The sequence below is a fragment of the Lepidochelys kempii genome, chromosome 22 (genome assembly GCF_965140265.1).
Source record: "Lepidochelys kempii isolate rLepKem1 chromosome 22, rLepKem1.hap2, whole genome shotgun sequence".
In the NCBI taxonomy this organism is placed as follows: Eukaryota; Metazoa; Chordata; order Testudines; family Cheloniidae; genus Lepidochelys; species Lepidochelys kempii.
Genome location: NC_133277.1, coordinates 17833633 through 17859994, shown reverse-complemented (window position 1 = coordinate 17859994; position 26362 = coordinate 17833633). Strand labels below are relative to the sequence as shown.

Sequence of the window (26362 nt, the reverse complement as noted above, 5' to 3'; positions counted from 1 at the left end):
CACTAACTGGGATCAGTAGAACACCCCTCCTCCAGCAGCAGTTGGTGCTAGATCCTTGAGTAGCAGCTGGCTCTGCAGCTAGTGTCTCCAGACTGATGGTACACTTCTGTTTTTAAATGAAAACTACCCTCACCTTCTCTACACTGTGTTCCAATGTAAAGTATTAATTAACAAAGTGTTGCTTTTGCATAGTTCCATGCCCCATTTTTGTTTTTTTGTGCATGTCCTCAAGCTCACAGCTGAGAACTCCAGGCCCAGAGAAGCTTGGGTTTGAATCTTGGGAGGAAAAGCTAACAAAACAATTAGTGGTGGATCAACACAATCTCTGATTATGGCTAATACTTAACCAAGTGAGGGGTTTGGCAGTGTAGAGGCAGTTGAGTGTACTCTGAGCTGTGCTCAGAATAAAAAAGGAATAATTTGACAATAGATGGGTTTGTCTAACTTTCAGCCTGAGAAAGTGGGGCAGCTGTACTGCACTATTATATTCCACTTGCAGCAGTAAAGGGGGAGGCAGCCTTAATTATAAGAAGGCAATGATTTTTTCATGGAGGTCGTGTAAGTCACAGAATCTGATTTCAGCCCTTGGGAGCTGCAAGATCCCCCTGGTTGTAGATGGCAGCCGGCAGGGGCCCTCCACCGCTCCTTACCCGCTGCACGTACCCTGTAGCTAAGCTCCCTATTTTGTCCTAAACTTTTTTTTAAAAAGCAGAAGTCAGCCAGGTCCTGACCTGCTGTGAGTTTTAATTGGTTACAGGGGCCCTGACTCTTACTAAAAATACCCCCAACACCATCTCAACCTTCCTCATCCTGCAGTTCAGCGGCGTGGCCCCCAGCTCCCGATCCTGGTTCAACTCCAGCCCAAGCCTCCAGCAGGGCCCTCGGCCTGACGGGGGCGTTTAATGTCCGGACAGGCCGTTTTAATCCTTTACCCCGCTGCGGCCTAGGGCGGTCCCTGCGCCCAGTCCCGCTCCCCCGCTCAGCGCGCACCAGCAGGCGGAGACCAAGGGAACTCCTCGCTGCAGGAGCCCCGCCGCGCGCCCCACACCCCTCCCCCGCCGGAAGCGCCCGCGCGCCCCGCCCCACGTGCGCCGGCCGGGGCCAGGCGGTTTCCGGTGCGCGCCGCGCGCCGTTTTGTCCCCGTCGCCGCCCCGTCCGCGCCGCGCCGCCATGGCGGCCCCGGGCCTGTCCAAGGCCGAGTACCTGCGGCGCTACCTGGGCGGGGCCGCGGCCGAGCCCGAGGGCGGCAGGCGCAAGCGGAGGAAGAAGCCGCCGGGGAGCGGCGGCAGGGGGTGAGTGGCCCCGCTTCCGGGTCTTCCCCGGGGGCCCCCTGCCTCGGGTCTTCCCCGGGGGAGTCCCGCCCCCAGGGCTCCTCGGGCCCCGCGCCGCTGCCCCCGGCTTCCCGAGCTCCGCGGTGGGGCCCCCCTGGCTCCCAGGGACCCCCTTCCCCACCTCCCACCCCGCCCTAAGGGTCCCCCTGGCTCCCTTAGCCCCCCCTGGCTCCCTGGGCCCCCCCTTGCTCCGAGGGACCCCCCTCCCCACCCTAAGGGGTCCCCCGGCTCCCTTAGCCCCCCCCCTTGCTCCGAGGGACCCCCTTCCCCACCTCCCACCCCGCCCTAAGGGGTCCCCAGGCTCTCCCAGCCCTTAGCCCCCCCTTGCTCCCAGGGACCCCCCCAAGGGTCCCCCTGGCTCCCTTAGCCCCCCCCTTGGTCCCAGGGACCCCACCCCACCCTAAGGGGTCCCCAGGCTCTCCCAGCCCTTAGCTCGCCCTTGCTCCCAGGGACCCCCCCGCCCTAAGGGTCCCCCTGGCTCCCTTGGCCCCCCTTGCTCCGAGGGACCCCCCTCTCCCGCCCTAAGGGTTCCTCTGGCTCCTCCAGACTTTCCCCAGGCTCCCTGGACCCCCCCCCCCCAACGATTTTCCCCACAGCGCTTAGGGATGTGATTAAAGGGTTGAAAAATGTGCTGTATAGCAGCTATTCTCAACTAGGGGTACGCCAAGGTCCTCCAGAGCGTATATCAACTTATCTCGATATTTGCCTAGTTTTACAACAGGCTACATAAAAAGCCCAGACAACGACTTGTTTACAGTGCTCTATAGACTATACACTGAAACGTGTGTACAGTATTTATATTTCAGTTGATTATCTTACACTTATAAGATAAAAACGAGAAAGTCAGCCATTGTTCAGTACTGGTGTGCTGTGACACATCTATATTTTTATGTCTGATTTTGTAAGCAAGTAGTTTTTAAGGGAGGTGAAACTTCGGGGGAACGCAAGACAAATCAGACCCCTGAAAGTGGTACAGTAGTCTGGAAAGGTTGAGAGCCATTGCCTTATAGTGACAGACTCAAGGATCTCGGTCTATTTGGCTTAACAAAAAGAAGGTTAAGGGGTGACCTGGTTACAGTTTGTAAGAACCTAGGTGGGGAATAAATATGTGATAATGGGCTCTTCAATGTAGCAGAGAAAGGTAGAACTGGATGTTTTTCTAAAAGATCTGCTCTAGGAATTATTGTGGGAAAATTCCCTGGTCTATGCCATATAGGAGATCCAGGTTCTCAACCTGTTTACCTTTGTGGGCTGCATCCAATACTACCTGTGTGGCCCATAGGATGTCACATGGGCTGCTGCTCTGTGCTGATTGGGACATAAGCGGCCCATGGCTGCAGGTTGAGAACCTAGATCATCACAATGGTCCCTTCTGCCCTTGGAATCTATGAATCTGAGAGACCTCCTCCACTTCCACTCTGAAGGATCCCCAAGTAACCCCTTAACCATGGGGGCCCACCAGGCATCTCCTCCCTTCTGAGACCAGAACACTTGTGTCTACCCCTATCCCCAGTGTGTGTTTGGGGCTAGGGGCTTGTGTAGCTTTTTTTCTTGCTCCCCCTGCCCTGTTCACTGCATATGGGGAGAGGTATAGCTAGAGCATCACCCCTAGGTGGCTGATTGGGGGTGGTTGGTCTCACAGCAGTAGACTATGGGGATGCAAAATGCAACTGCTGTGTCTCTGAGGGTCCATTCTTTGCCTGCCACCTGAGTTGCGTACATTGGACACACATGCCCCTTATTGCTTCATTCATTTGCTTTGTACTCACTCCCATGAGCCATGGTCCTTTCCTAATGCCACCACTACCTTTCTCCCCCTCCTCTCAGGATGCGAATAGTGGATGATGATGTGAGCTGGAATAGCATTTCTGCTGCACAAGAGAAAGAGGAGGAGGAAGAGGATGACGGGGATCTGCCTGTGGTGGGTACTCAAGGGTCGGGAGGCTTGTGCTATCAAAAACCAAAGTACTGATTTTATTGAGCACCCTTACAAACTTCCTGCTGTCATCATGGGGGGAAACACTTGCCAAGCAGTGCCCGGGGGAATGGCTGCCTGTGTAAGTGGACAAAGTGAATAACTTGTCTGGTTTAACTGTAGAGAGATCTCATTAGCATCCTAGAAAGAATGATACTTTGCATTCAGATTTTTTATATATGCATTGCAGTAGATCTAAAAGCTTAAAGCAAACTGGAGCCTCGTTCTGCTCAGCCTTGTACAACTGTCAGCAAAGGGAGCATTTAGTTTGTAAGCTGTTGGTGATAGGGACTGTTACTTACTACATCTCTGTCTTGCATTAAAAAAATTAACAAAACAACATTATAGCAAAAGGAGAGAGCAGCTGACCCTGCAGTGCTGCTGTTCTGTGAAGATGTTTCAGAAATAGGAAGTAAAATTGACCAATGGCATAAGTGGGTGCAACTCTGTTGGCCTTAATCAGTGTCAGATTTGTCCCAGAGCACGTGTGAAAGATGTGGCTGCACAAGGGCTGTGTTACACTACACGTCCCATAGAGAATCCAGGATGCGAGTGTCTAAAAGTAACTGAAAAGCACTTAGAGACCATTATGCTTCATGACTCATGTCCCTCTTCTGGGGTAATTGCTTCCGAGAGCAGAGATTCTCAACCTTTTTCCTTTGTGAGGCCCCCCAGCATGCTATAAAAACTCCCCGGCCCACCTCTGCTGCAACAGCTGGTTTTCTGCATGTAAAAGCCAGGGCTGGCGTTAGGGGGTCACAAGCAGGGGAATTGCCTGGGGCCCCATGCCACAGGGGCCCCTGCAAAGCTACATTGCTCAGGCTTTAGCTTCAGCCCTGGGTGGTGGGGCTCAGGGACCTGGGCTTCAGCCCCATGCAGTGGGGCTTTGGGTTTCTGTCCTGGGCCCCAGTGAGTCTAATGCTAGCCCTGCTTGGAGGCCTCCCTGAAACCTGCTCGAGGCCCCCTTGGGGGCCACGGACCCCTCGTTGAGAATTACTGTGCTAGAGCATATTTTCCTGTGCTTTGTCTAGTTCAGGTTCCAATGACACACTGTAAGTAGACAGACTGTAACTAGCAACTTTTAGTAGGATGTTATTGAGTTAACAATCATATTTTTAAAAGCCTTTGTTTGAGTTACTAACAGCACCTGAGATACTGAAAGATTTTTAATGAGACTGATCAGTTTCACTTACTGCTTCTTTTGCGGTAGCCCATCTTCAATGTCTTGTGAACAGATACTGTTTAGATTTAAAACTTCCCTTCAAACAAATACAAACAAACAAAGTTCCCATTGGAATTGATAATTTTTTTTTTTTTTTGCTAATTCCTGTTTTTGAGCCAAATCTAAATTTTGATCTGAGACTGCTTGGCATGGTGGGTCTTTAGAGATTGATTTTTAAATGAAAAAGAAGCAGAGGAGAGCTGTTCCAAAACAAAAGCAACAGATGAGAGAAATATTTTGAAAAGTTTTAAAACAACCTCTTGTAATGAAATCAAATAAGCCTGTGCAATTGATGTTGTGAGCTAGACTTTGCAACTTAAGTAGTAAGGGATGTGTTCTTTTCTAGAGTTACAGAGAACAACCCAGCATTTAATACATAGTCAGAGGCTTTAGCAATATTGTATGTTTTGATATCAATGTACAGGAAGTCTGTGCAGCAGAATAATGGAGGTTTACAGGCAAACCACATTAGTTGCCTGAATGTGTTTATTTTTGAGAGTAAAAAATCTCTTTGGTTCTAACTCTGCTACATTACATTCAGGTGGCAGAGTTTATTGATGAGCGTCCAGAAGAAGTGAAACGGATGGAAGAATTCCGGACAAACAATAAATGGAAGCTTTTAGGAGGTAAGCTTGGAGTGGTGGTTGTGGTTGTTTTAGCCCCAGTAAAGTTTTCAGCTTGGTACAATACCCACAAATGTAGTAAGTCCTTGTTCCAAATAATTTACAATTAAAGATAGATATGTAGGAAATAGGAAACACTCTGTAACCCAGAGATGGAGAAGTGTTAGGTTTTATAGGGTTTTCATTCCATATTTCAATACATATGTCTTATGAGCCTTACAGAAGAAAAGAGCTTTCAGGAGGAACTTGACCAAAGAGAAGTGGTTTGGCTTAGAAGGGGTGTTCCACAGGAAAGAGGCAGCATGGAAAGTTGCATGTGGAAAGTGATAGAAGGAAATGAAGAGAGATTCAGGACTGGCATTTTACAGAGAACAGAGGGGCTGATGGGATACAGTGGGACACAGGATGAGATGCGGATGGGAGGACTTGTGAATGGGTTTGAAGATAAAGCCAAGACCTTCAGCTTGACTTCAGCAAGGTGATGCCCTGCAATTGTCAGGTTGTCATCGATGGAATTGAGGGTGAAAGTGAGCATAGGCATCATCTGCAGAAGATGTGAGGGCAGGGGCCCTCTTAGTTGATTGCAGGGAGCCCTGTCTGACTTCATCTAGGGAGCACATCTGGGCTAACTTTCCGATTCCCTTCCCCTGAGTATATTGCCTCTGCAAGCTGAAAAATAAAACACCAACAGAAAAAGCATATACCTCACAAGTCCTGAGATGTGCTCTCATTTTAGGGAGAAATCATAGGACTGGAAGGGACCTTGAGAGGTCATCTCGTCCAGTCCCCTGCACTAATGGCAGGACTAAGTATTATCTAGACCATCCCTGACAGGTGTTTGTCTAACCTGCTCTTAAAAATCTCCAGTGCTGGAGATTCAACAACCTCCTTAGGCAATTTATTCCAGTGCTTAACCACCCTGACAGGATGTTTTTTCTAATGTCCAACCTAAACCTCCCTGGCTGCAATTTAAGCCCATTGCTTCTTTTCCTATCCTCTGAGGTTAAGAAGAACAATTTTTCTCCCTCCTTGTAACAACATTTTATGTACTTGAAAACTGTTATCATGTCCCCTCTGTCTTCCCTCATAGGTCATGTTTTCTAGACTTTTACTCATTTTTGTTGCTTTTCTATGGACTTTCTCCAATTTGTCCACATCTTTCCTGAAATGTGGCGCCCAGAACTGGACACACTATTCCAGTTGAGGCATAACCAGCGCAGAATAGAATGGAAGAATTACTTCTCTCGTCTTGCTTACAACATTTCTGCTAATACATCCCAGAATGATGTTCGCTTTTTTTGCAACAGTGTTAGACTGTTGACTCATATTTAGCTTGTGGTCCACTATGACGAGAGTCTAAGTGATGATCTTTTCTTTTTTTAGATCAGAATGAAGATTCACAAAGCTCAGACCTTTCTCTAGCTGCCAAGTCTATAGCAAGGTATGGGACTTTGCCTGGGGTCGTGGTTACCAGGTTCTTTTTTATTTTGTATAATACTTTGTTTTCAGTGTTGCCCCTTTTATCACAGGGTCTCACAGTACTTTACAGTTAAGCCTTATGATGTAGGAAAGGGATATAGGAGGATTGCTTTATTCAGTCCTAAAATGCATTCACCTCTGGGGGAGAATGCAGTAACTGTCTATTACAGTGTACAGAAATACTACACAACACCTTAACACAGGAAGCAGATTTATTCCATAGTCATTTAAATATGTAGAGAAAATGTTGGTGACTGCGTGCTGCCAAGCAAAGCTGGAATGCGATGAGGACAGTAGAGTTCCCTCGTTTTCATAACAGACTTGGGATCTTTATATTCTCGTATGACTCCTAAAAACATTCCGACTGCCCATAATAGTGGAAGGGGCTGAAACAGATTTTAAGTATCATGTTGGTCATAAAGTGATTCTGGTAGAACTTAAATGCCAACACGGCCGGAGCTCAGAGGGCCCAGGTATAGGAGCCCTTTTGGGGTTTTTGTGTGGTAGTGACAGATCAGAGGTGACAAGTGCAGGAATTAATCTGTGTGAACGTCTGTCTGTGAAACTGAGAACGAAATGTGAATTGGTAACCAGCGCTCCATTCAGGAGAGCTATTAACACCCTTTAAACCCCCGCTGGCTGCTTTACAAACCCCTTGTTTTGTTTTTATTTCCAGTTCAGAAACCACAAAACAAAAGAAAATTAAACACTCGTCTGAACCATCACCTCCCAGGAGAGGTCGCCATGATTCACCTGAGAGCTCTCCACCCAGGAAGCAGCGTCATGATTCTTCAGATGAGTCTCCATCCAGGAATCAGCGCCGCGACTCGCCGGACCTGTCGCCGCCCCGCCGGGGCCGCCGCGACTCGCCGGACCTGTCGCCGCCCCGCCGGGGCCGCCGCGACTCGCCGGACCTGTCGCCGCCCCGCCGGGGCCGCCGCGACTCGCCGGACCTGTCGCCGCCCCGCCGGGGCCGCCGCGACTCGCCGGACCTGTCGCCGCCCCGCCGGGGCCGCCGCGACTCGCCGGACCTGTCGCCGCCCCGCCGGGGCCGCCGCGACTCAGTGTCAGGAAAAAAAAGCAACAAAACTATGGACAAATCGCTACCAGGAGGAATCCAAGGAGAGCGATCTAATCTGAGATCCGGCTTCCCACACAAGTCCTCATCGCGTCATAAGCAGCAGATAACTCCAGATCTTTCACCCCCCAGGAAGAACAGAGACAATTCTGACCTAGCCACATCACCATGTCAGAGAAAGAGAACTGGATCACCTAATGGGCTGAAAAAACAAAGCAGCACAAGAGGTGAGTGTGTATGAGATCATCCAGCGCTAGCCGGGTGCTCTTGGGAACAGCAAGTCACTCAAGTTCGTGTTATTTCTAAACGTTTGTCAGGCCCCAGTCTGTGACCATGTTTGAACACTGCTGCCAGCTGTGGGATTTGGAATCAGTGTTTTACACTTTCCCTTGGTAAGTTAAAGATGGTAGGACTTGGACTTATCTTACAACAAGTACAAAAATCCCCAGTAACGAAAGTTTTGTAATGGTAAAGCTAAGTCTCTCAGTCCCGTTCTGCACAGACTTAGCAAGGAGTTACAAATCAACTCAAAGTGCCTATATCAGAGGCAAATTCAAGTAAAAGGAACCTCACGGAAAGAGAAGAATATTTCCAACACGTGTTAGTGAATGTTAATAATATCCTTTTTCCCTGCACATGAAGAGGTGGCCTTAGGGACAGCTGACCTAGCCCATGCTGATGGGAAATAGCCTCAATCAGGAACGAAGCTGTTGGAGCAATGCTGATTATACCTAAGTACTTTACCAGTATTTTTATAGGTGTAGAAGAGGGATTTTCAAAATAATGTCCAGGACCAGTTGGGGCTGTTCTTAGAGTTTGATATAGAGTTCTAAAAGGAGTGTTCAGGCAGGGCTTAGCTGTCTGTGTACCCTATTATCACATGGCTTGTTTAACATCTCTTCTGGTTTCCAAAACTGGCTAGTTTAGCTCTGCAGAGATGCATCACAGACGCTAGCGTGTCCAGGCTTTTACAGGGCTCCAAATTGTATTTCTTCTGTGATTATAATTTGATATCTCTGTATTATTGCAGGCGTTTCTCCAGCCAATAAAAAGCCTAAACAGGCTCTGTCGCCTAAAAGGCGCAAGAGGCATGACTCTGATTCTTCACTGCCACGGAAAAGTTCCCAGGATTCCTCTGATTCTGACCTTTCCCCCCTTCGGAACAGTCGCAGACCAGGCCTGCTACACCGTGACTCCCACTCCAAACTCTCTCCTCCCAAGAGGAATCAGAACACATCTTCGGATTCTGATTTATCTCCTCCCCGAAGGAGTCAGGCAGCTGGAAAGAAACTCCACAGTTCAAGGAGCTCTCCTGGCCTCTTGCCTCCTCGTCGAGGCCCAGATTCTAAAAGATCTTTCCAGGGGGAGAGAGGAGAGGACCAGAGGGTAAGCTTGTAAGGTATACGTTTCCCACGCTGCCCTCCTTACATGCCTCACCCCGTCCTGCAGTGAGCATTGGTAAGGATGAGTGATTAGCTTTGTCCTCTTGGCCCACTCAGTCTTTGTGTGTCTGCTGAGAGTGCCCACAAGGGGGCCAGTTATTGCCCTGGGGAGGGAGGTGGCTTGGTGATATGGGCATTTCTCCTAAGAACTGGACTGAGATCACCAGCTCATTACATGGATGGGCCTCCACAGCCTTCAGCTAGTGATAATGTGTGGTATCCCTTTTGGATTTGCAGGCCAGCCAGATGCTGTCTGGGGGTAAAGCTGGCTTGGTGTCAGCCGACCTGCTGCGGAGAGAACAGCAGGAGCACAGGAGATATGACAGAAATAACAAACACTTGGAAGGTAAAGAGTTAATGAGACTGTAATGGGCATCAACCTTCCTTCAACCTACAGCCTGGTTCCTACTGCTTTTTTCTGTGCTAGTCGTAGGGGTTTTGGGTGTGGTGGGCCCTGGCTGAAGTGATTCTCCGTGGGGTAGCATCTAGGCACTCTGAAAGGCCTTCGAAGGGCCTGTAAAGCCCCTTCATTTTCAGTTTAAATCGATTTTTACTAAAAAAAGTCGCAGGTTTTACAAAAAGTATTCACTTTTTTTTCTCATTTTCACCATACTTTTGTATCATTCAAATACATAAAAAAAACGTGTTTTATTAGGAAAATACAAGACATTGCATGAGATATATGTATTACGATAATACAATACTCTGCGTGTGTGTACATGCAAAATTGCTTGTTGAAGTAAGGCTACGTATTAACCTAGATAAGGTACACACAATAAACAAACAGGCACGCATGCAAGCTCTGAAGTGCGTGTGTGTGCATCCGAACATACTGATAAATCTCATGCCGACCATGTACACATTTCAAGCTGTTAGCAGCTAACGGTTTAAAGATTTGACACACTAAAATGGGAAGAAAACTAAAATCTATATCAGAATACATTTCAGAACACAAGGAGGTATTCAAAAGTTTAAAAAAAACCCAAAATCAGGAGAAAAGGATGAAGTTGAGTGTATGCGCGGCAAATGGTGTAGCCCAATTATTAAATGTAAATATTTATAGGTTAATAGTTCTAAGTCTACAACAGTAAACTGTTTATTCAAATGAAAAGTCTTGTTTGGGGATTAGCAATATATTGTTTTCTTAAACTCAGAAGTGGCATTGTGTTTTGAGTTCTGTTTTAGTTCTGTAGCAAACCACATTGAACGGAATTCAAAGCAGTAATCCATCTACTGAATACTTTTTTCCCATCTTTCCGTTCACCAAAATAAACCCTGATACTTACCTAGAAACATTATTAATAGTTTTTTGCACTGATTTTCACCTGTTTTTGGTGTTGTGGTAATAAACACTGATAAATTCCTGGGAAAAATTAAATAAAAACTGAAAACAAAGGGCCCTAGGCCTGTAAAGTAAATGAAATGTAAATGGTGGAACCCTCCCCACCCCCGAGCACTGCTCCCCATGAAATAATAATAGAGAGGGGGAGCTTTTGGGACTTGCATCAGGGTGCTAGGCAGGCTCAGGGAGCACTTCTTAAAAGAACAGGGTCAGACTGAGATTTGAAGAGGCCTACCTACAAGGACAGTTGTGGTCAGTGGCTAGAAACTGGTGGTTGTGGTTCTGTTGTTATTGGTTGGTGACCTTTTTCTGAGGCTGGAATACTTTAAAAACAAAAAAAATACATCAACCAACCAAAACACAAGGCTCTTGAAGTACGTAGAAGTGATTAACTGAATTGACTAAGATCTTGGAAATGTTCTAAAATGACTAACCTGCACCTTCTCATGTCTTCAGATGAATCCCAAAATGCTGAAACAGTCTTTCGAGACAAATCAGGCCGCAAGAGGGACCTTACGCAGGAACGACTTGAACAGCAGAAGAAGGCGGAGGCGAAATCTGAGAGAGATGAGCTGTATGCCAAGTGGGGCAAGGGGTAAGAAGCCCCAGAGTTCAATAGCAAACTGCTCAGTCCTTCTGTTCCATGGCATAATATCCCCTCCCCCTAATGATGTAACACCTCTGTTTCCAACAAAGATGGCCATTTTGATGGTGGTTTGAGTGATATGGATGCAGGCCCACTTGTGACTGGAGTGAGATCACTGGACTCCTTTCCCAGGGAGCACTGACCAGGCACTGAGATTCTGGATTTGAACCTGTGACCTGGACACCAAATGTTCTCTGTCATCTTAGAGATCTCTTGAATCTTCCTGTCCAACACTGGTGTGTGGAGTGTGAGTGCCGTACAGTTGTTGGTAGCACAGGATTGCAGTCAGCCAAGCACACTGAGCAAGCAGTAGGATGTGCCCTGGGTCTGACTTGCTCTAACATAAGGCTTCGTATGTTTCTTTTCAAGCCTGGCTCAGAGTAGGCAGCAGCAGCAGAATGTGGAGGATGCAGTAAAGGAGATGCAGAAGCCATTGGCTCGTTACATTGATGACCAAGACTTGGATCAGATGCTTCGAGAGAAGGAAAGAGAAGGGGACCCCATGGCTAACTTCATCAAAAAGAAGAAAGCCAAAGAGAGCAAGGATAAGAGAGGTTGGTTTGTATTTGTTATGGCAGTTCAGGGCTCCAGTGATTGCACTGGTGAACAAGGCTGCTGTGAATAAATACACAGCACAAGACTCACCGTAACAGATCAGTCTGTTTCTGGTGGATGTTCGTGCAGTAGTGGTAATAACTCACTGTACTGTTGTTTGCCAGCTGTGGTCTGATTGGCTTAGAGACCAGGTGAACAACAGTGCTATGGTCTTATGAACCAACAGAGTTAAACTAGATTAAAGGTGGTATTTGGAAGTTGCCTCCATGAATAATGGTCAGTGCTCAGCGGGCTGGCTGGCTGGCTCAGCATTCAGCGCTTGTGTGTGTACACTGGTTTCGATTGATGTTAACATAACCACATGGTTGGGCTGAAATAGTAATGGATTATATTGTTGCTTTTCTCTGTCTCTAGAGAAGCCCAGGTACAATGGACCAGCACCTCCCCTGAACAGGTTTAACTTATGGCCTGGGTATCGCTGGGATGGAGTGGACAGGTAGGCATTCCTGTTAAGTTTGCAGCGGTAGAGGTAGTAGATGGGCCTCTGCCCTGAAGAGCTTACCCTGAGCTCAGGGGATAACCCAGACAAAGGCATGGGGGAAGCATGCTGTACTGCCTGCACACAAAGGCGTTTGCACACAGTCTCTTGGCTTAATGAGCTTCCAAAGCTTTTTTTTTTTTTTTAATGATGTGAATTTCATGCCAGAGTGAGGTGCTGGCTCAACGCCCCGAAAGACCAGAGTTCTCTGTTGATCAGCACAAGGGGAGCAGCCTGGGTAAGCAGCACTGCAGGCTTCTCGTTAGAGCTGCTTGAATTTTTGGGGCGTGAAAATGGCTTTTCAGTGATACCGAAAAATGTTTGCCTTGGCAATTTTACAAATCGTTGGTCAAATTGAAATGACCAACTATTGGGTTTCAGGTTTTTGCAGGTGCATGCCCCTTCCTCTTTTCCCCTTTCCCATCCTCCCCCTCTTTTTTCCCCAGTGAGGTGGGAGGAGGACCCCAACCGGTCTTTTTTGTATTGATTATAACTTTTTTTTTTTTTTTTCATTTTTAGATGAAAAAACAAAAACTTCCATGAAATGTATGTTTTTAATTTTTCACAGAAAATACTTGCCATTTTCTTACCATCTGTGCTTTCCACACCCTGCTCTCCCCCTTGCTAATATGCCTCAGTGCTGACATTTGCAGACCCTTGCTATGGTGAGCTGGGAGACCAATCTCCATAGTTTGTCCGTCTTGCCAATGTGGGGATACGTGGCTTTTGCAGTCAGGACATCTATCGTTAGAAACTGGAAGGAGTCTCACCTAATTTGCTGTACAGTGGCCACTGAACTGCCACCAGATGGCACCAGCTGTTGTTAACTACGGATGGATCTGAAACTGAGCCAGCAATCTAGAAATGGAGGGGAGCTTGAGCAATCTGGTCATTCCAAAAGGTTTCATTTCTCAGAAATGGCTTGGTAAAGTATATTGTGCACCAACCCACACTCTTGTTGATGTTATTTTGTAGGTCCAATGGGTTTGAACAGAAGCGCTTTGCCAGGCTAGCCAGCAAGAAGGCAGTTCAGGAGCTTGCATATAAATGGAGTGTTGAGGACATGTAAACAAAAGAGAGAACCAAATGGAAGACTGCTCCTGGCTCCCTGGCAGGGAGGAAGAGAGACCTCAGTACACCTAATGCCGTTGCAAGAGCTGTAAGAAATGGCTTATTCTTCCCTGAACACCTCTTCTCCATAGCATTTAGTGTTAAAGAGGACTACCTGGGGATGATAAGGCTGCCTCTAAAGGAAAGTTCAAGATGTTCCTGGAAGAGGATGAAAACAGGTCACTCTGTCCAGGCAGGCAGAGAGGAGAAGGGGGAAACTTTGGGTCCCTTGAGCACAGAGAAGAATTTCTACAGCTTTACTGCGAGCAGCCAACAGGTTGAATGCAGAGGCAAAATGCAGTATCCTGCTACCTGCAGGAGCTGTTCTGCTCTCTTGGACCTGCTGTGAGATGCAGAAGAGACACCAGTTTCTGGCATTAATATTTTTTTAACAAATTATATATAAATACATTTGTAACCCTATTTTCAGCCAAACTCCTGGTCCCCTGGAGGTGTTTTTGGGATCTGTTGGTTTTCAGTTGTGTCCCAAATCTCAGGTGCTTCTCTGGGGTGCGGAGAGGATTAAAGAAAACTACTTCATAGAATAATTATGCTTTTGCGTGTCAAGATTGTAAACCGAAAGTTGAGATTTCAGCTGTGGGGAGCTCAACAGGTATTTGTAGGCAGTGGTGGCAGCTCGTGCTTTAATACCATCAGCTGGCTTGTCGCTGTTGTGCCTCAGAAAGTCTGCCTGATGTCATTGCTAAGGAGCCTGAAGTGGCTTTTCTGTCCCGCAATGTGTGGATTCCTCGACTGGCAGTGAAAGTTATAAAGCAGAAGCCCCTTTTGCTCTTAGCTGTGAGCTAAGCTAAGTAGACGAATATTTCCTACAATGCCTTGTTCCATATGGTGTTACATCACTATCTGGTCCCTTCCTAAATGGGGTTTTTTGAGAGAGGGGTGTGGGGGAGAAACTCTTTTGTTATATTTGACAAAAAACCCATCCTGGCTAAAAGCTCTGGCAGTTGGTCTGGGTTAACTGCTTATGGAAAGATGCAGGTAATGGTGGGTTTAAATGTACTACGCTGAATGTGATTTTCTTTTGAGTATCTGATGGCAAGGGGTTGGTCTCTATCGAGTGGTCTGATAGTAACAGCTAGCTTGGCAGTTGCATAGTCACAGCCTTGCTGTTTGCACGTTTGTTTAAACCTGAAATCTAACTTTCAGAACAGATGACCACTCTGCCAAGACTCTGAGCCACAGTTAAGGGAGAGACAATGTGGCCTGGTCCCTCCTGTTGAGAAAGCACCTCTGATCTCACAGGCAGCTGGAGTTTTCTCTTGTTTACTTTGCAGAGAGAAGGTGTTGAATGCCCCAGCTGTTTCCATGGAAGGTCCTTACCTTAGTAGCAGTCTGGGTCTTGGGATAGGAATTAGGCTCCCATGGTTCTCATGCTGCATGAGAGTGCTGGGTAGGAAGTATAGTGCAAACGTTTTCTTAGGAAATGTGATTCTTGGGGTGGTGCTTTCTCCTGGTCAAAAGGTCATGCTCCTTTTTTATTTAAATTTCTAGCAGTCCTGTAACCTGGATGTACAATTGTAAATAATAACTTTGTTTTTTAGCTGGCTCTTTGTGTGGGGTGGTTTTTTTAAACTTTAAACCTACAGCAGGGGTTAAGTTGGCATAGGTGTGTCTCTCAGGGGTGTGGATTTTTCAGACCCCTGAGACAAGTAGCTCTACCGATTTAAGTTCCTGGTGAGGACCAGCTCCAAACACAAATACATGTATAGGATAAATGTATGCATGGCACAGACATCATATTATAATCGTTCACAACAGTTACAATTAAGTTTGAATTGGTGATTAAAAAAAAATTAACCCTTGGATTTTTTAAGTCAATGTAAGTTGTAGGCCTTTGCCCTCTTGAGATAGACGTATATAAATAGACTTTTGTTTTTGTCGTCTGATTTTTCTGATAAGTCACGTGCTGCTGGTGCTCCTCTGTTACTCCAGCTTTGCAGAAAACTACTGTTTGGCGTTGTTCAGATAGAAAGTTGGAAACGCTCCTTTTGCTGAGGAATGCATATCTGTCTAATCAGGACCATTTAAGTGCTAACACTAAGCACAAACAATTTTTATTTTCTTTAAAATAAAATGCAAAATAATAGGCTAATGCACTCTGAAAGCTAGTGTTAAAATATTAAAAGTTATTAAAGGTAAAATTCCTACAGAATCCTTAAACAAACAGGAAATACAATGAAATTAGGTACAATTATTGTGTAATTTCAATGGATATTACATTTGTATTGCTGTATCTTAAGAAACAAATACCACATCCATGCACAACAGCCAAATTAATAGTAGCTATTCTGAGGGTGCATCTGCACTGTGATCGGAGGTGATTGCTTACCCGCGCTAGCTTTAATCTCACTAACCTGGCTAAAAGGCAGCGAAGACATGCAGGCTGTACAAGCCTGCCAAGAACCCTTGGTATGTACTTGTGTATCTATTCTGTGCTGCTGCGTCTTTGTTTTTAGCCACGCTAGCTAGATTAAAGTTAGCATGTGTACTTCTGTGTGAGCTGCAATCACACCTCTGCAGTATAGGCATACTCAGTCTCAGAGATTTAGATGATGCCATTTTAATGTTGCTAAGATGCACAAAAAACAGTTTATCAAATTGTCTAGTTAGTAATTGTTTGCCCATTAGCATCCTGGGGACAGAGTTGATTTGGCTGAGGGACCTGGATCTACACTGCATATCAGGCTTTAACGGGCACAAGAGAATTCATTGCTTCTCTTCCCTGCTGTTGTTGCTGGATCAAGTACGTTTGCAAACGACAGACTGGGAGCGGGATTGGCCTGAAAGAGAGTGTGGAGAATCCAGTTATGTGGATGTATGCCTAGTGCAAGCGAAGCCGTTGTTGCATGGCAGCAATCAGGATGCTGCCATGGCCTGCCTGGACTCAGTCACCGAAAGAAGCCGTACCTGTAAGACTCCCTGTGGACGGTGGAGAAATCCTGCTTTCCCTGTGCTCGGATTGGTTTCTGCTCTGGTTTGCAGTTCTTCACCTTCTCCGCTCTCTGGGGCAGGAACGTGCTGTGTGTGGTAGTTTGGCTTTCAAACTTGGCCTAGAAATCCAAACAGTCACAGAGTTCAGTCCCTTTTTTTTGTATTTTACACTGCAAGGTGTTGGGAAACGCTATCAAAGTGGCCCCTGCCCCAACCATGGCTACATTAAACATGAGCCAACTGCTAACTAGAGATACTGGCAACTTGTCAGCTTCTTTTCCGTTCTGAATGCGGAGCAGAGGTAATTACATTTGAAAAAGAAAGAAATGGAGAACGATAGGAAATTGCTTTTAGGAAATATTAAAATGTGTTAGCAAGGAAGCAGGGTTTTTCCCCTGTTGTTGCCACGGTCAGTTGTAGATGCTCTGTCACTGCCAATGTCACAGAACAGATGAGGTAAGGCACTTGTAAATATACAACAGGCTGTGTGAGGGGCAGACAGACGTGGCCTGTCTGGATTCTGCCGTCTATATTTCTGGATGTTCCTGAATGCTGTTTGCTAGGGGGTCTGGGACATAAAGTAGCATGTGTGTGCTGCCAGGGTAGCAGTCAAAATACCCAGGTTTAACATGGTGAATGTTTGCCTAAGGGCTGCTTTCCTCCACCTCTTGCTGTCTCAGATGTGTCCCTTCTTGGGGGGAGCAGTAGAGGACCTAGACTGACTGGTGGCAGCAGTAGGGTGCCCAGCTCCAGCCCTACCCATTGCAGCAAGAGGGCTGTCTTTGTTCCGGTCATTGTTTCCTCACTGGATGTTTGCTCCAAGCTCCTGTTCCACTCCCTCATTCCCTGCCCACCAGCTTCCTCTCCCACACCTCTTTGGCCCAGGTAACAACTCCCTTCCTCACCTCCCATCATGTTAGTGCCACACTTCTTCTTTTAAAGGTGATATCTGCAGCTATCCCGCTGCCTGTGTCTTGAATCCCCATGTGTCTCTCCATGTGTCTATTCAGATAATAAACTCTGCAGGACAGGGACTCTGCATGCCTGGGGAGTCTGTGCAGCACCCGCCATGGTAGGACCCTGACTGAAATTTGGCTGCTGTTCTCTCGAGCACATTATCATTCATGGGACAGTGGCCTCTGTCTTTGTGGTACCCTGTGGAATTTGTCTGGTGTACAAGGCTGCGCTGAGGCTATTGGATGCACTCTGCTTTCACAGGACCATCTGTGTTGTGTGAGGGTACCAGCCATGGGCAGCCCTTTAGCAGGAGCTGTCTCCTGGCCCCATCGTATTACCAGAGGTCGGATGTAGACTCCACCGTGGGGGTCGCCTTGCCGGATTCGGGGCTGGGCTCCCCAGTCTCTGAAGAAGAACTTGTGGGCTGTGGAATCGTCAAACTTTGCAGGGAGGGATCTCAGCACCGTGGGGGGCCACTGGATGGTCTCCAGAGGCCTGTCCAAGGGCAGAGGAGGGTAAGAGAGCTGGAAAGAGACAGAGTCAGAAAAACAACCACAAGCTTTTTTATAGTACTTTTCATCTCTAGATTGCAAAGAGGCAGAGCCAGATTTTCAAAAGAGTTTTGCACTTTGTAGCTCCTATTGAGAACACGGCAGAGTTTTTTAAAAGTCTGTCCCTTGGTACTTAGAGAACGTGGCGTTGGGAAACACCACTTGCTGTTCCAGGTGTGGAGCTGGGAGTGGAATGGCTGAGTGCATGATTTACACCAATGGTTTACTACTGGGTCACAATGACACCAGGGCAAGAGGGAGCCAGCCCATTTCTGCCATGCAGGGGCAGGACAGGACAAAACTGTGGAAAGTGACACTGATACCCAAGGGTTGGGGGAGGAGGGGAGGTTCAGGCAGCATTCCCTCCATCTCATTTTTTCTTTAGCTTCCTTTTTTCCCCACTGGCAGGATCACTGCAATAGGGGATTCTCTGTCCATGCTGCACAAAGCAACCACTGCACCCTCGGCACAAAAGCCAAGGGGTGCCCAGATACTGGTCTCACCTGACCCTGCACGCTGGCTTAGAGTTACTGACTTACTGAATGAAAGCAAAATATAATTATCCTGAACTTCTGGCATGGCTTGTCCAAGAATCTCCAAGCAGTTCATCAGTGGGAACTGCATGGACCACACCCCTTTATCCCTTTACAAACGCTGGCTAATTAAGGAGATTTTCAAAGCTTCCCAGCCTGTGGGGCGAAGAAGTGTCACTGTTCCCATTTTACAGACAGGAGGGGAAGAAACTTGCCCAAGCTCATAAAACAAGGCAGTGACAGAGCTGGGAATTAACCTAGGCACCCGGACTCCTAGACCTTGTGCTCTAATCACTAGATTTATTCCCACTGTGTCAGTGAGAATCATCTTTATTCATTCACTGAAATTAACTTTGCTCAAAGAGTCCCTTGATCTCCATATAACCCCCCTTTCCTTCCCGTTACCTTGGTCACCGTGTCTCCACTGAATTTTCCATCCCACTCTCTCCCCAAGTCTGCCAGCTCCTCTTTCAGCTTGATAGAGCTGGCATGAGGGTATCTGCGGGTGTCCCAGCCATGGTAGCTTTCCCTCTGCACTGTCTGAAAATCTGTGCTGGGTGGAAGAGGGAAACACTTCAGCTGCAAGGAGGTGAAGCAGGTGTTCCTTAGAGCTTTGCACACCAGCCATCACTGTGCATCTCCTGCGTTCTATTTGTGGCTGTGCCAAGGACTTGCTGTGCAATCTCAGACAAGTCACTTCATTGCTCCATGCCTTAGTTTCCCCATCTGTAAAATGGGGTCAACACTGAGCTACTGCGTTTGGTAAGTGTGTGCGTTAATATCAGTGAATGCCCGCCGGGCACTGTTCACTTGAGGATCTCAAAACCCTTGGCAATGTTGTTTATAGGAACAAAATCTCGTTTTCTTCCTCTTCCCAAAACTTGTTGCTGGGGTTGGATGCAGCATTCTTCTGACTGAGAGGAGGGGAGGGCCCTTGTGCTAGATCTCTGTCAAAGGCTCAGCTTACCTGCTCTGCCACCTGAGGGATCCTTGCTGCAATGCTGAGACAAACCCCTCGTCTTGCCTGGGGTTTCTCCATTCCAAGCACTGCCCATGGGCGTTACTTGGTGGCTGCACTCACCTGAAGCCCTGGTTGATTGCCAGGTTGTCCAGAGGAGGCTGAGCAGGCCAAATCCGTGCAGGTAACAAGCTGCATGCTGGGAAATCACTCTGGTACTTGGTAATGTATTCCACCTGTGTTCGTTTCCTTGCTGGCACTACTCCCTTACCGCTTGACTGGGCTACCCGCTTCCCTAAGGGCACAGACTGGTAGGTGCTCTGGTGGGTTGTCGTCATGTCATGATCACCTAGCAGAACAGAAAGCAATGTACTGTCCCGTGCCATGGGGGTGGGGGTTAGTCTTTGGAGGGGCTACCCCTCTCTATAGGAGCAGGGTTTGGCTGGTTCGCCAACCCTAGTGAGAGGGGCTGCAGAAATCAAGAGCATCCCGTGTCTTAGGCCAGATTAATAAAACGATACATCTCTCAGCTAGTCTCAAACTTGTTGGACAGTAAACTCAGGCTGGAGAATGGGGAAGCTTTTCCCGGTTCTGGTTTGGAAAGTACCCCAGAGAGAGCTCAGCCCAGGCTTTCAGTGTCGTCTCAGCACTCCGACAGCCCCTGGGCTGGCAGTTGAGAAATGACATGGAAACGAGCCCCCCCCAGCCGGTAAGCTCAGCTCTGCCATGCTTGTTAGCCTCTGAAACTTTGTGCTGCTTTGTGCATATGGTACAGCCCCATCCTGGCCTTCCTGCGTAGCGTCCTCACACCTCGCCGTGACCAGCCTCCTGGGGTGTGTCTACGCTGCAAGGGGCAGTGAGTCTCAGAGCCTGGGACTTCAGGGCTTGTGCTACAGCACTAAGAATCATGTGGAGCTGTTCAGACTTGGGCTCAGGACCTGAGGGACCGGGGTGAGGGACCGGGGTCAAGCCGCAAGCTCCACACAGCTGGTTTTAGCACCGAACGTGAGCCCCAGTCCGTAGACTTGCTGCCTCTTGCAGTGTAGATGTACCCCTAAACCGGGGGCTCTCAACCTTCCCAGGCTGCTGTACCCCTTTCCGGAGTCTGATTTGTCTCTCGCACCCCCATGTTTCACCTCCCTTACAAACTACTTGCTTACGAAATCAGACCTAAAAATACAGCTCTCTCCCAGCACACCAGTACTGAACAATGGCTGACTTTCTTGTTTTTACCACGAATTGTAAAATAAATCACTTGGAATATAAACATGGCACTTACATTTCAGTGTCTAGTCTACAGAGCAGTGTAAACAAGTCGTCGTCTGGGGGACATTTTAGTTCGTACTGACTCCACAAGGGCTGTTTATGTAGCCTGTTGTCAAAGCAGGCCAATATCTAGCTGAGCTGCTGTACCCCCTGAAAAACCTCGGTGTTCCCCTGCTTGAGAACCTCTCTTGCCCTAGACCAGTGGTTCTCACCCTGTTTACCATTGTGGGCCGCATCCAATACTCCCTGTGTGGCCCTGCGGCTGTCACATGGGCCGCAGGGTGGGCACCGCTGCCCGAGACTGTATCACCTGGGAGCCGCTGGGGTGGAGGCAAAGGGCCCTGTGGCAGGCTGGCCAGTCGGCCCCGTAAGGGGAGCTGGGCTGAGCCCTGCTGTGGCCCGGCGGATGCAGCCCCAGCTGAGGGTGCGATGGGGCAAGGCTAAGGATGGGTCCCGGGTATCTGGAGCTGGCTGCACACCGGGTGCAGAACGCAGCTGGGAGGAGCCCGTGAGAGAGGAGCTGGGACAGGCTTGGCAAAGGCAGCCCCGAGTGAGCTGGGAGAAGGGCCTGGAGGAAGGGGGTACCTGGGGCGACGCAGCCCGCAGCCCGTCAGGAAGAAGGTAGGCACAAGCGAGAACCAGCGGTGAGCCCCAGGAGGGCCCAGCGGGCCTGGGGAGGGCAGTTCTATGAAAGTGGCAAGGCCAGGCAAACCCTGACCAGGAGGATGTTTGGGGGACGGGCCTGTGCCCAGCAAAGCTGGTTAGAGGGAGCCATAAAACCAGCAGGGCCATGCTTGAAACGAGGGAACGTGTTGGAGACGGGCTTGCTAAGACGCCAACAGCAAGCGCAATCCCGGCGAGGGCGGCTGCGTGCCGCACAGCCTATGCGGGGGCAGCCCTGCTTCCGGGCCCATGTGGATGTGGGGCTGGAAGCTTTCATCCTCTCTGTTACCTTCGATGGTGAGCTGAGCCTGGAGGCCTTTGACCAGCTCCGGTCTGGGGACGCATTTCTCCGTGAACTCTCGCTGCGTGGTGCTTTCCATCTCGGCCACCTGGTCAGGGGACAGGAGAGCGCCTGGGGTGGAGAGAACGGGGCTGGTGCTGCTCAGTGTTCCCAGCGCAGCGGGTCGGGCTGAACCCTGGGTTTCGGGCGTGCTCCCGGGCACGGAGCCCAGCCCAGCCCCATGGCAGGCACTGTGGGCCCGGTGTCTGGCATTGGAGAGGCCCTCCTGGCTTCTGTAGCACCGGCGAGCACTCAGGGCGCTATCCAGATCCAGGACTCAGGGGTGGGGCACGTGGACTGCGGGCACCCCAAGTTAATGCAGCCACTTTGGCCGATCTCAGCCTGGGGGGCGGGGCGGGGCGGGGGGGTCCCAGCGGTACCTGCCAGGGCTGGCGGCTCTCCATAGCAGGCTGGGCGTTCCACTCGCCATCCCTTGTAGCTCTCCTTGGTGGTCGTGGTGTGGGGGAAGCCGGAGCCGTCGGGCTGCCTGTGAGTCGGGGGCCGCCGGAGGGTGGCCACGACCGGCTCCCTGGGCGGGAAGTGGAGGCGGTACAGACTCTGGCTTTGGAAGGGCTCCTCTGGGCACTGATACGCCTCCTGCAAAACATGACCGCCCTGTGCTTTGGGCTAGAAAGGTCAGCCTGTCTCTTCCCCGGGGGGCAGCTGGGCCCACGCCACTCCCAGGGAGCGACCCGTTGCGCTAACCCGGGCTCAGTGGAGAGCAGGCAGTGCAGGCCCCTTTGGCACTGACTGGGTTCCAGAGTGTCCAGCCGGAGAGGGCGCCTCCCCTCGTGAGGGGTGACTCGTGGCTTAATTCACAGAGCCCCCTTGGCCTGCAGGCCTTGCCAGGGCAGGTGAGTGGGTGGGGTAGAGCCCTGGCCTTCTCAATGGGGGGCGGGTGGGGGAGAGAGGGGTTCTTCTTTCTCTCTCGGGAGAGGGGGACGGCAGGACCCTAGCCTGGATCAGCTGCGGTGCTGGCGTTACCCGGACGTGTGCCTTGGTCCTCTGGCCCAGCTCCCAAGGGATGAACTCTGCCCGCTGCGTGGTGCTGAAGGCCATGGCTGGGGGGTTGGGGTGTGGAGGGGTGTGGAGTGGCCTCTTGCTGCTTCGAGGATGCACGTCTGGAGGGGAGGAAGAGTGAGGAGGTGACCGGGAGGCGCACGGGGCATGTGTAAAACTAGGGAGACTGCTTTGGTTCCCCTCGCTTACTTGGTGGCTGGGTGTAAGTTGCCTTGTAATGGGACAGCTGGGGCCGCCTGCAGTCCTGAGGCGCTGGCCGGCTCCGCTTCTTGCAGTTCTTGTGGCGCTTGTGTCGACTGAGTGTGACAGAGAAGCAGCTGAGAGAGAGGAACTGAAACCAGGCTCCCCTCCCCTCCGGGAGCCTTCTCCACATCCAGCCTGTGTGCCCCGGGGGGGTGACTGCTCACTGCTCAGGCAGCCGGGTCTGCTCACTGGGAGCTGTGTGCTGGGCAGTGGGGCGGCAGGTGCTCAGCAGCTTTCAGCACCCCCGAGAACGGCTCCCCTCCACCTGGCACCTCCCAGAGCTTCTGGGGAGACGGATGCTATTGGTAAGAGGAAGAGATCTCTCCTGGGGTGGAGGTAGGAGCTGGAAGCTACCAAATACTGTGAAATGACCCAGCCCCCCCGCCTGCTACTGCCCAACTCCCACTACCAACAGGGCTCAGGGCACAGCTGCAGGCCTCTGTCATGTTCTGAAAAGAGGTGGTTAAAATTTGTAAGTCCCCAGGGACATGGGTAAACGCTACAGAATACATCCATGCACACGCACATGGATGGTCTGTGGGGCCGAGACTTTCTCATGCCTCTGGGTACCGCTGCAGTACAAGTGATGATAGCTCTTTGTAAAGCTGCTCCATACTAACACCGAGAGAGAGACAGCCCTACAGCGAGAGATGTAGAGCAGGCTGCTGTCCTTCTCTGTGCTGCCCATGGCTTCTAGCCTGCCTGCACTCCTCAGTGCCAGCAGCTTTTGCTTAAGATCAGGGCTAGTGTGTGTGGAGTGGGGAAACGAACCAATTCTTGCTCTAGAAGCCTTAAGCAAAAATAAAGAAAGGGCGTGTGTCTGGCTGTGCCTGTTCGGGCGCTCACTTACCCACAGTCGCAGAGTTCACAGAGACAAGCAAACTGCAGGGACTCCATCTCCCAGGCTTTGTAGGTCAGGCAAGCGGAGGGAATCCCTCCGCCCCCCACCTGTGAGATGCAGTTTCTGGTTCTAGAGATGACGGGCTACAGGGCTGGTGGTACGGACCCAGGAGTGCTCTGAGCAGCTGCTTCTGGGCTCTATGGAGTCTCTGTTTGGGCTGAGCTTAGGGGTTTAGTGTGTGTTGCAGGTTGCTATGGTTCCTGGTCTCCTGCCTTTCACCCAAGAGTGATTTGAATGTGAATGCTGCTCTAGCAACCCCACGAATGCCAGGTTACCAGGAGTTTAGAGGAGGGGAAGGGCTGCGCTGTGTTTCCCAGGCTAGGTTTGTAACTGAGACAGGATTGGGAGCAGCAGGGCTCCACAGGGCCGCTAACAACCATGGGAAAGTACGCAGCCCTCTGGCAGGGGACAGTCACTCGCAGGCGGGGGCCCCTAGGTGCTGTGCACACCTGGTGAGCTCTGGGGCAGGGGCCTGTCTGCATAGTGAAAGGAAGGGAGGGGGAAAACAGGCCCAGAGAGAAGTGACTTGCCCAGTAGAGCTGGGGTTAGACCCAGGGCTGCTGACTCCCAGGCCAGTACCTTCCACGCTGCTTCTCTAACGCTAGCTAGAACGTCCCCCAGGCTTGGGGGACTCTGGAGAGCCACTGGCCAGCACTGTTCAAGGCGGGTCTGCATCTCCAGAGCCAGCTCTTTGGCATGGCTGCAGGAAGCTGCCTGATCCGGCCAACGACTTCCCTGGGGCCGGAGCTGCTGAGGACCCGTTCAAGGCTGAAGTTGCCACCAGCAAGAAGCTGGCCAAGCCAGCACCAATTAGCTGAGAGGCCAATCAGCGTGTTAATTGAGTGTCATCAGTCATTTAATTGTTTGAAGCACTGTTTCATTAACAAGTTGAACGGTCCTGGCAGATGTTAATGGAAGGATGCAGAAGAGTCTCCTTCTCACTGGTTAATAAGGGGGTAACTGCTCAGTAATTGGAGACAAAGGTTATTTTTATTTGCTTTTGGGTTCACGTTTTCAAGCTTTTCTCCACAGCAATGAGCAACAGGAACTTAGCTGCCTGTCTGTCTGTCTTTTTTTTTTTAAAGTGGGATCCTCAGCTAATAACCTGAGTCCCAGGCTTGGGACTTTTAATAATAAATTTACAGTGTTGCCAACTCTCGGATGTTTTATGAGTCTGACAGTATTTGCTGTTCTTCTTAACTGGACTGGATCCGAGAACAAACAGAACAGAAAACCATTCCCTTCCAGCCCTGGAGACTTGGCCAAGTTGAACATAGGTCATCTCTCTCTCTCCCCACCCTTTTGAGCCCATTCCCTCAGGAGTTTACCAAACTCCCAGCAAAATGCATTAAAAACCCCTAAGTTGCCTCGGGGGCTGGTCTCTTACAAGTCCTGTGAAGGTGAAGGAGCAGTTCAGTGGTGCTGATGGACACAGGGCTGCCCACCCTCTCCGGTAATGATGTTTGGTGAGCGTGTGTCTGTATAATTTACTTGCTGTTGTGACTTGACCCTGCACAAAGCGTAATGGGGTCAGTCCCCGACCGCCACCCACTCCCTGCTGCAGGAAATACCCATTTCCAGCTGCTCAAAGACAGGCACATCTCCTCTGCTTTAATTCCAGGCCCTCTCAGGGCTGAGGGAGAATGTCAGTCTCACCTCCCAGCTTCTATCGGACTTGTTTGGTTTTCTAAGCATTTCTGAAACCAGCCCAGGCTGCCCAGTAGCCAAGCCGGATCCTACACTCACCCAAAGGGGGTTGCTGTATAACAACAACAGCCCCACAACAACAAACCACCACCCAACAGGCAGCCCAGCCCTCAGAAGCCGCTGTGCGGTGTACATGGCCCGTCAGCGCCAGTGAGCAGCCCTAGAGCCAACCAGCGCGTCATGCGAGAGGGACAGCACACATTTCAGGTGATGACTCAAGTATTAAATGATGCAGCTAGAAAAAAAAGGGAAGCCCCTGAAATCTCTCTGGATTCCAGTTGAATTTATGACCAAGAACTAGTTCCCTCCCCGGCACTGAAGAATTGGCCTCGCGAGCTGTTAATTCAGGTGTTGAAGCTAAAGGTTGGGGCTGCTGCAGGGCTCAGTGACATATCTCATGGCAGAGCAGGGGCCAGGAAGGGGATGGCTCAGCCCACACGCCAGGCTGAGCTGGGGAGGGCAGGGAGGGAACTTGCACTCAGAAGTGGACAGTTGCTGCCCGAGGGGTTTCCAACATGTGCATGAGCCTGTCCCATCACACCTTTCTGAGGCTGTTTTGGTGGGGGGCTGACCCCAGGGTGAAGCAAGGCACAGGAGGCCCCATGCAACTCGTACCCCAGCCAGGAGCTCAGGAGGGGGCATTATCTCATCATGGGGGGAAGTGCTGACAGCAAGGGGCCAGGAGCTGTCCCCTGCCTGTTCTGAAAGCCTCCGTCAGGACGGGAATCCTCTGTTCAAACACTTCAGGTGCTTCCTCCAAGCTCAGTGCACTGTGCTCAGGGGGGGCTGCAGGACAGGTGGAGCGTGCATTGCTCCTCTGTGCCGGGTGCTCTCCTGGCTGCTTTTGGGGGGTGAGGAGCCCTGCTTTCCCCTCCCCCAGTTAGTTTCCTTGCCCCAGAGAAGTAGTAACAATGGCTGCTGCATGGAGAT

At 50.0% G+C, this 26362-nt stretch overlaps 3 protein-coding genes across 4 annotated transcripts in view; 1 reads left to right on the top strand and 2 right to left on the bottom strand.

Annotated features, from left to right (window-relative positions):
• The window catches only part of APOC3 (apolipoprotein C3), a 177704-nt gene that overhangs the window by 34100 nt on the left and 117242 nt on the right, over positions 1-26362 (bottom strand). The window lies entirely within an intron of this gene.
• On the top strand, positions 16-14907 carry BUD13 (BUD13 homolog). Of its 2 annotated transcripts, none has more exons than XM_073321146.1 (11): positions 16-98; positions 3159-3252; positions 5070-5154; positions 6535-6592; positions 7307-7935; positions 8739-9094; positions 9388-9496; positions 10949-11087; positions 11508-11692; positions 12108-12189; positions 13207-14907. In XM_073321146.1, the coding sequence occupies exons 2-11, from the start codon at positions 3160-3162 to the stop codon at positions 13298-13300; spliced, it is 1830 nt and encodes a 609-aa protein (XP_073177247.1). In that variant the 5' UTR covers positions 16-98; position 3159; the 3' UTR covers positions 13301-14907. The 2 variants fall into 2 exon arrangements, with proteins under 2 accessions (XP_073177247.1, XP_073177246.1); XM_073321145.1 differs by lacking the exon at positions 16-98 and adding an exon at positions 1085-1292.
• Positions 9800-23869, bottom strand: LOC140901751 (uncharacterized). The gene is made up of 10 exons (XM_073321152.1): positions 23675-23869; positions 22771-22877; positions 22546-22682; positions 21942-22158; positions 21511-21633; positions 19416-19641; positions 18740-18887; positions 17589-17774; positions 16270-16412; positions 9800-16142 (listed from the first exon to the last, which is right to left on the bottom strand). The coding sequence occupies exons 1-10, from the start codon at positions 23719-23721 to the stop codon at positions 16043-16045; spliced, it is 1434 nt and encodes a 477-aa protein (XP_073177253.1). The 5' UTR covers positions 23722-23869; the 3' UTR covers positions 9800-16042.

Coding starts and splice junctions, on each gene's coding strand:
- LOC140901751 (XM_073321152.1), bottom strand. CDS start 23,721: ATGGAGTCCCTGCAGTTTGCTTGTCTCTGTGAACTCTGCGACTGTGG. Junction 21,634..21,941: donor AGAGCCGCCAGCCCTGGCAG/GTACCGCTGGGA, acceptor TCTCCACCCCAG/GCGCTCTCCTGTCCCCTGAC. Junction 16,143..16,269: donor GTCCACAGGGAGTCTTACAG/GTACGGCTTCTT, acceptor ACTCTCTTTCAG/GCCAATCCCGCTCCCAGTCT.
- BUD13 (XM_073321145.1), top strand. CDS start 1,171: ATGGCGGCCCCGGGCCTGTCCAAGGCCGAGTACCTGCGGCGCTACCTG. Junction 5,155..6,534: donor TAAATGGAAGCTTTTAGGAG/GTAAGCTTGGAG, acceptor TTCTTTTTTTAG/ATCAGAATGAAGATTCACAA. Junction 9,095..9,387: donor AGAGAGGAGAGGACCAGAGG/GTAAGCTTGTAA, acceptor TTGGATTTGCAG/GCCAGCCAGATGCTGTCTGG.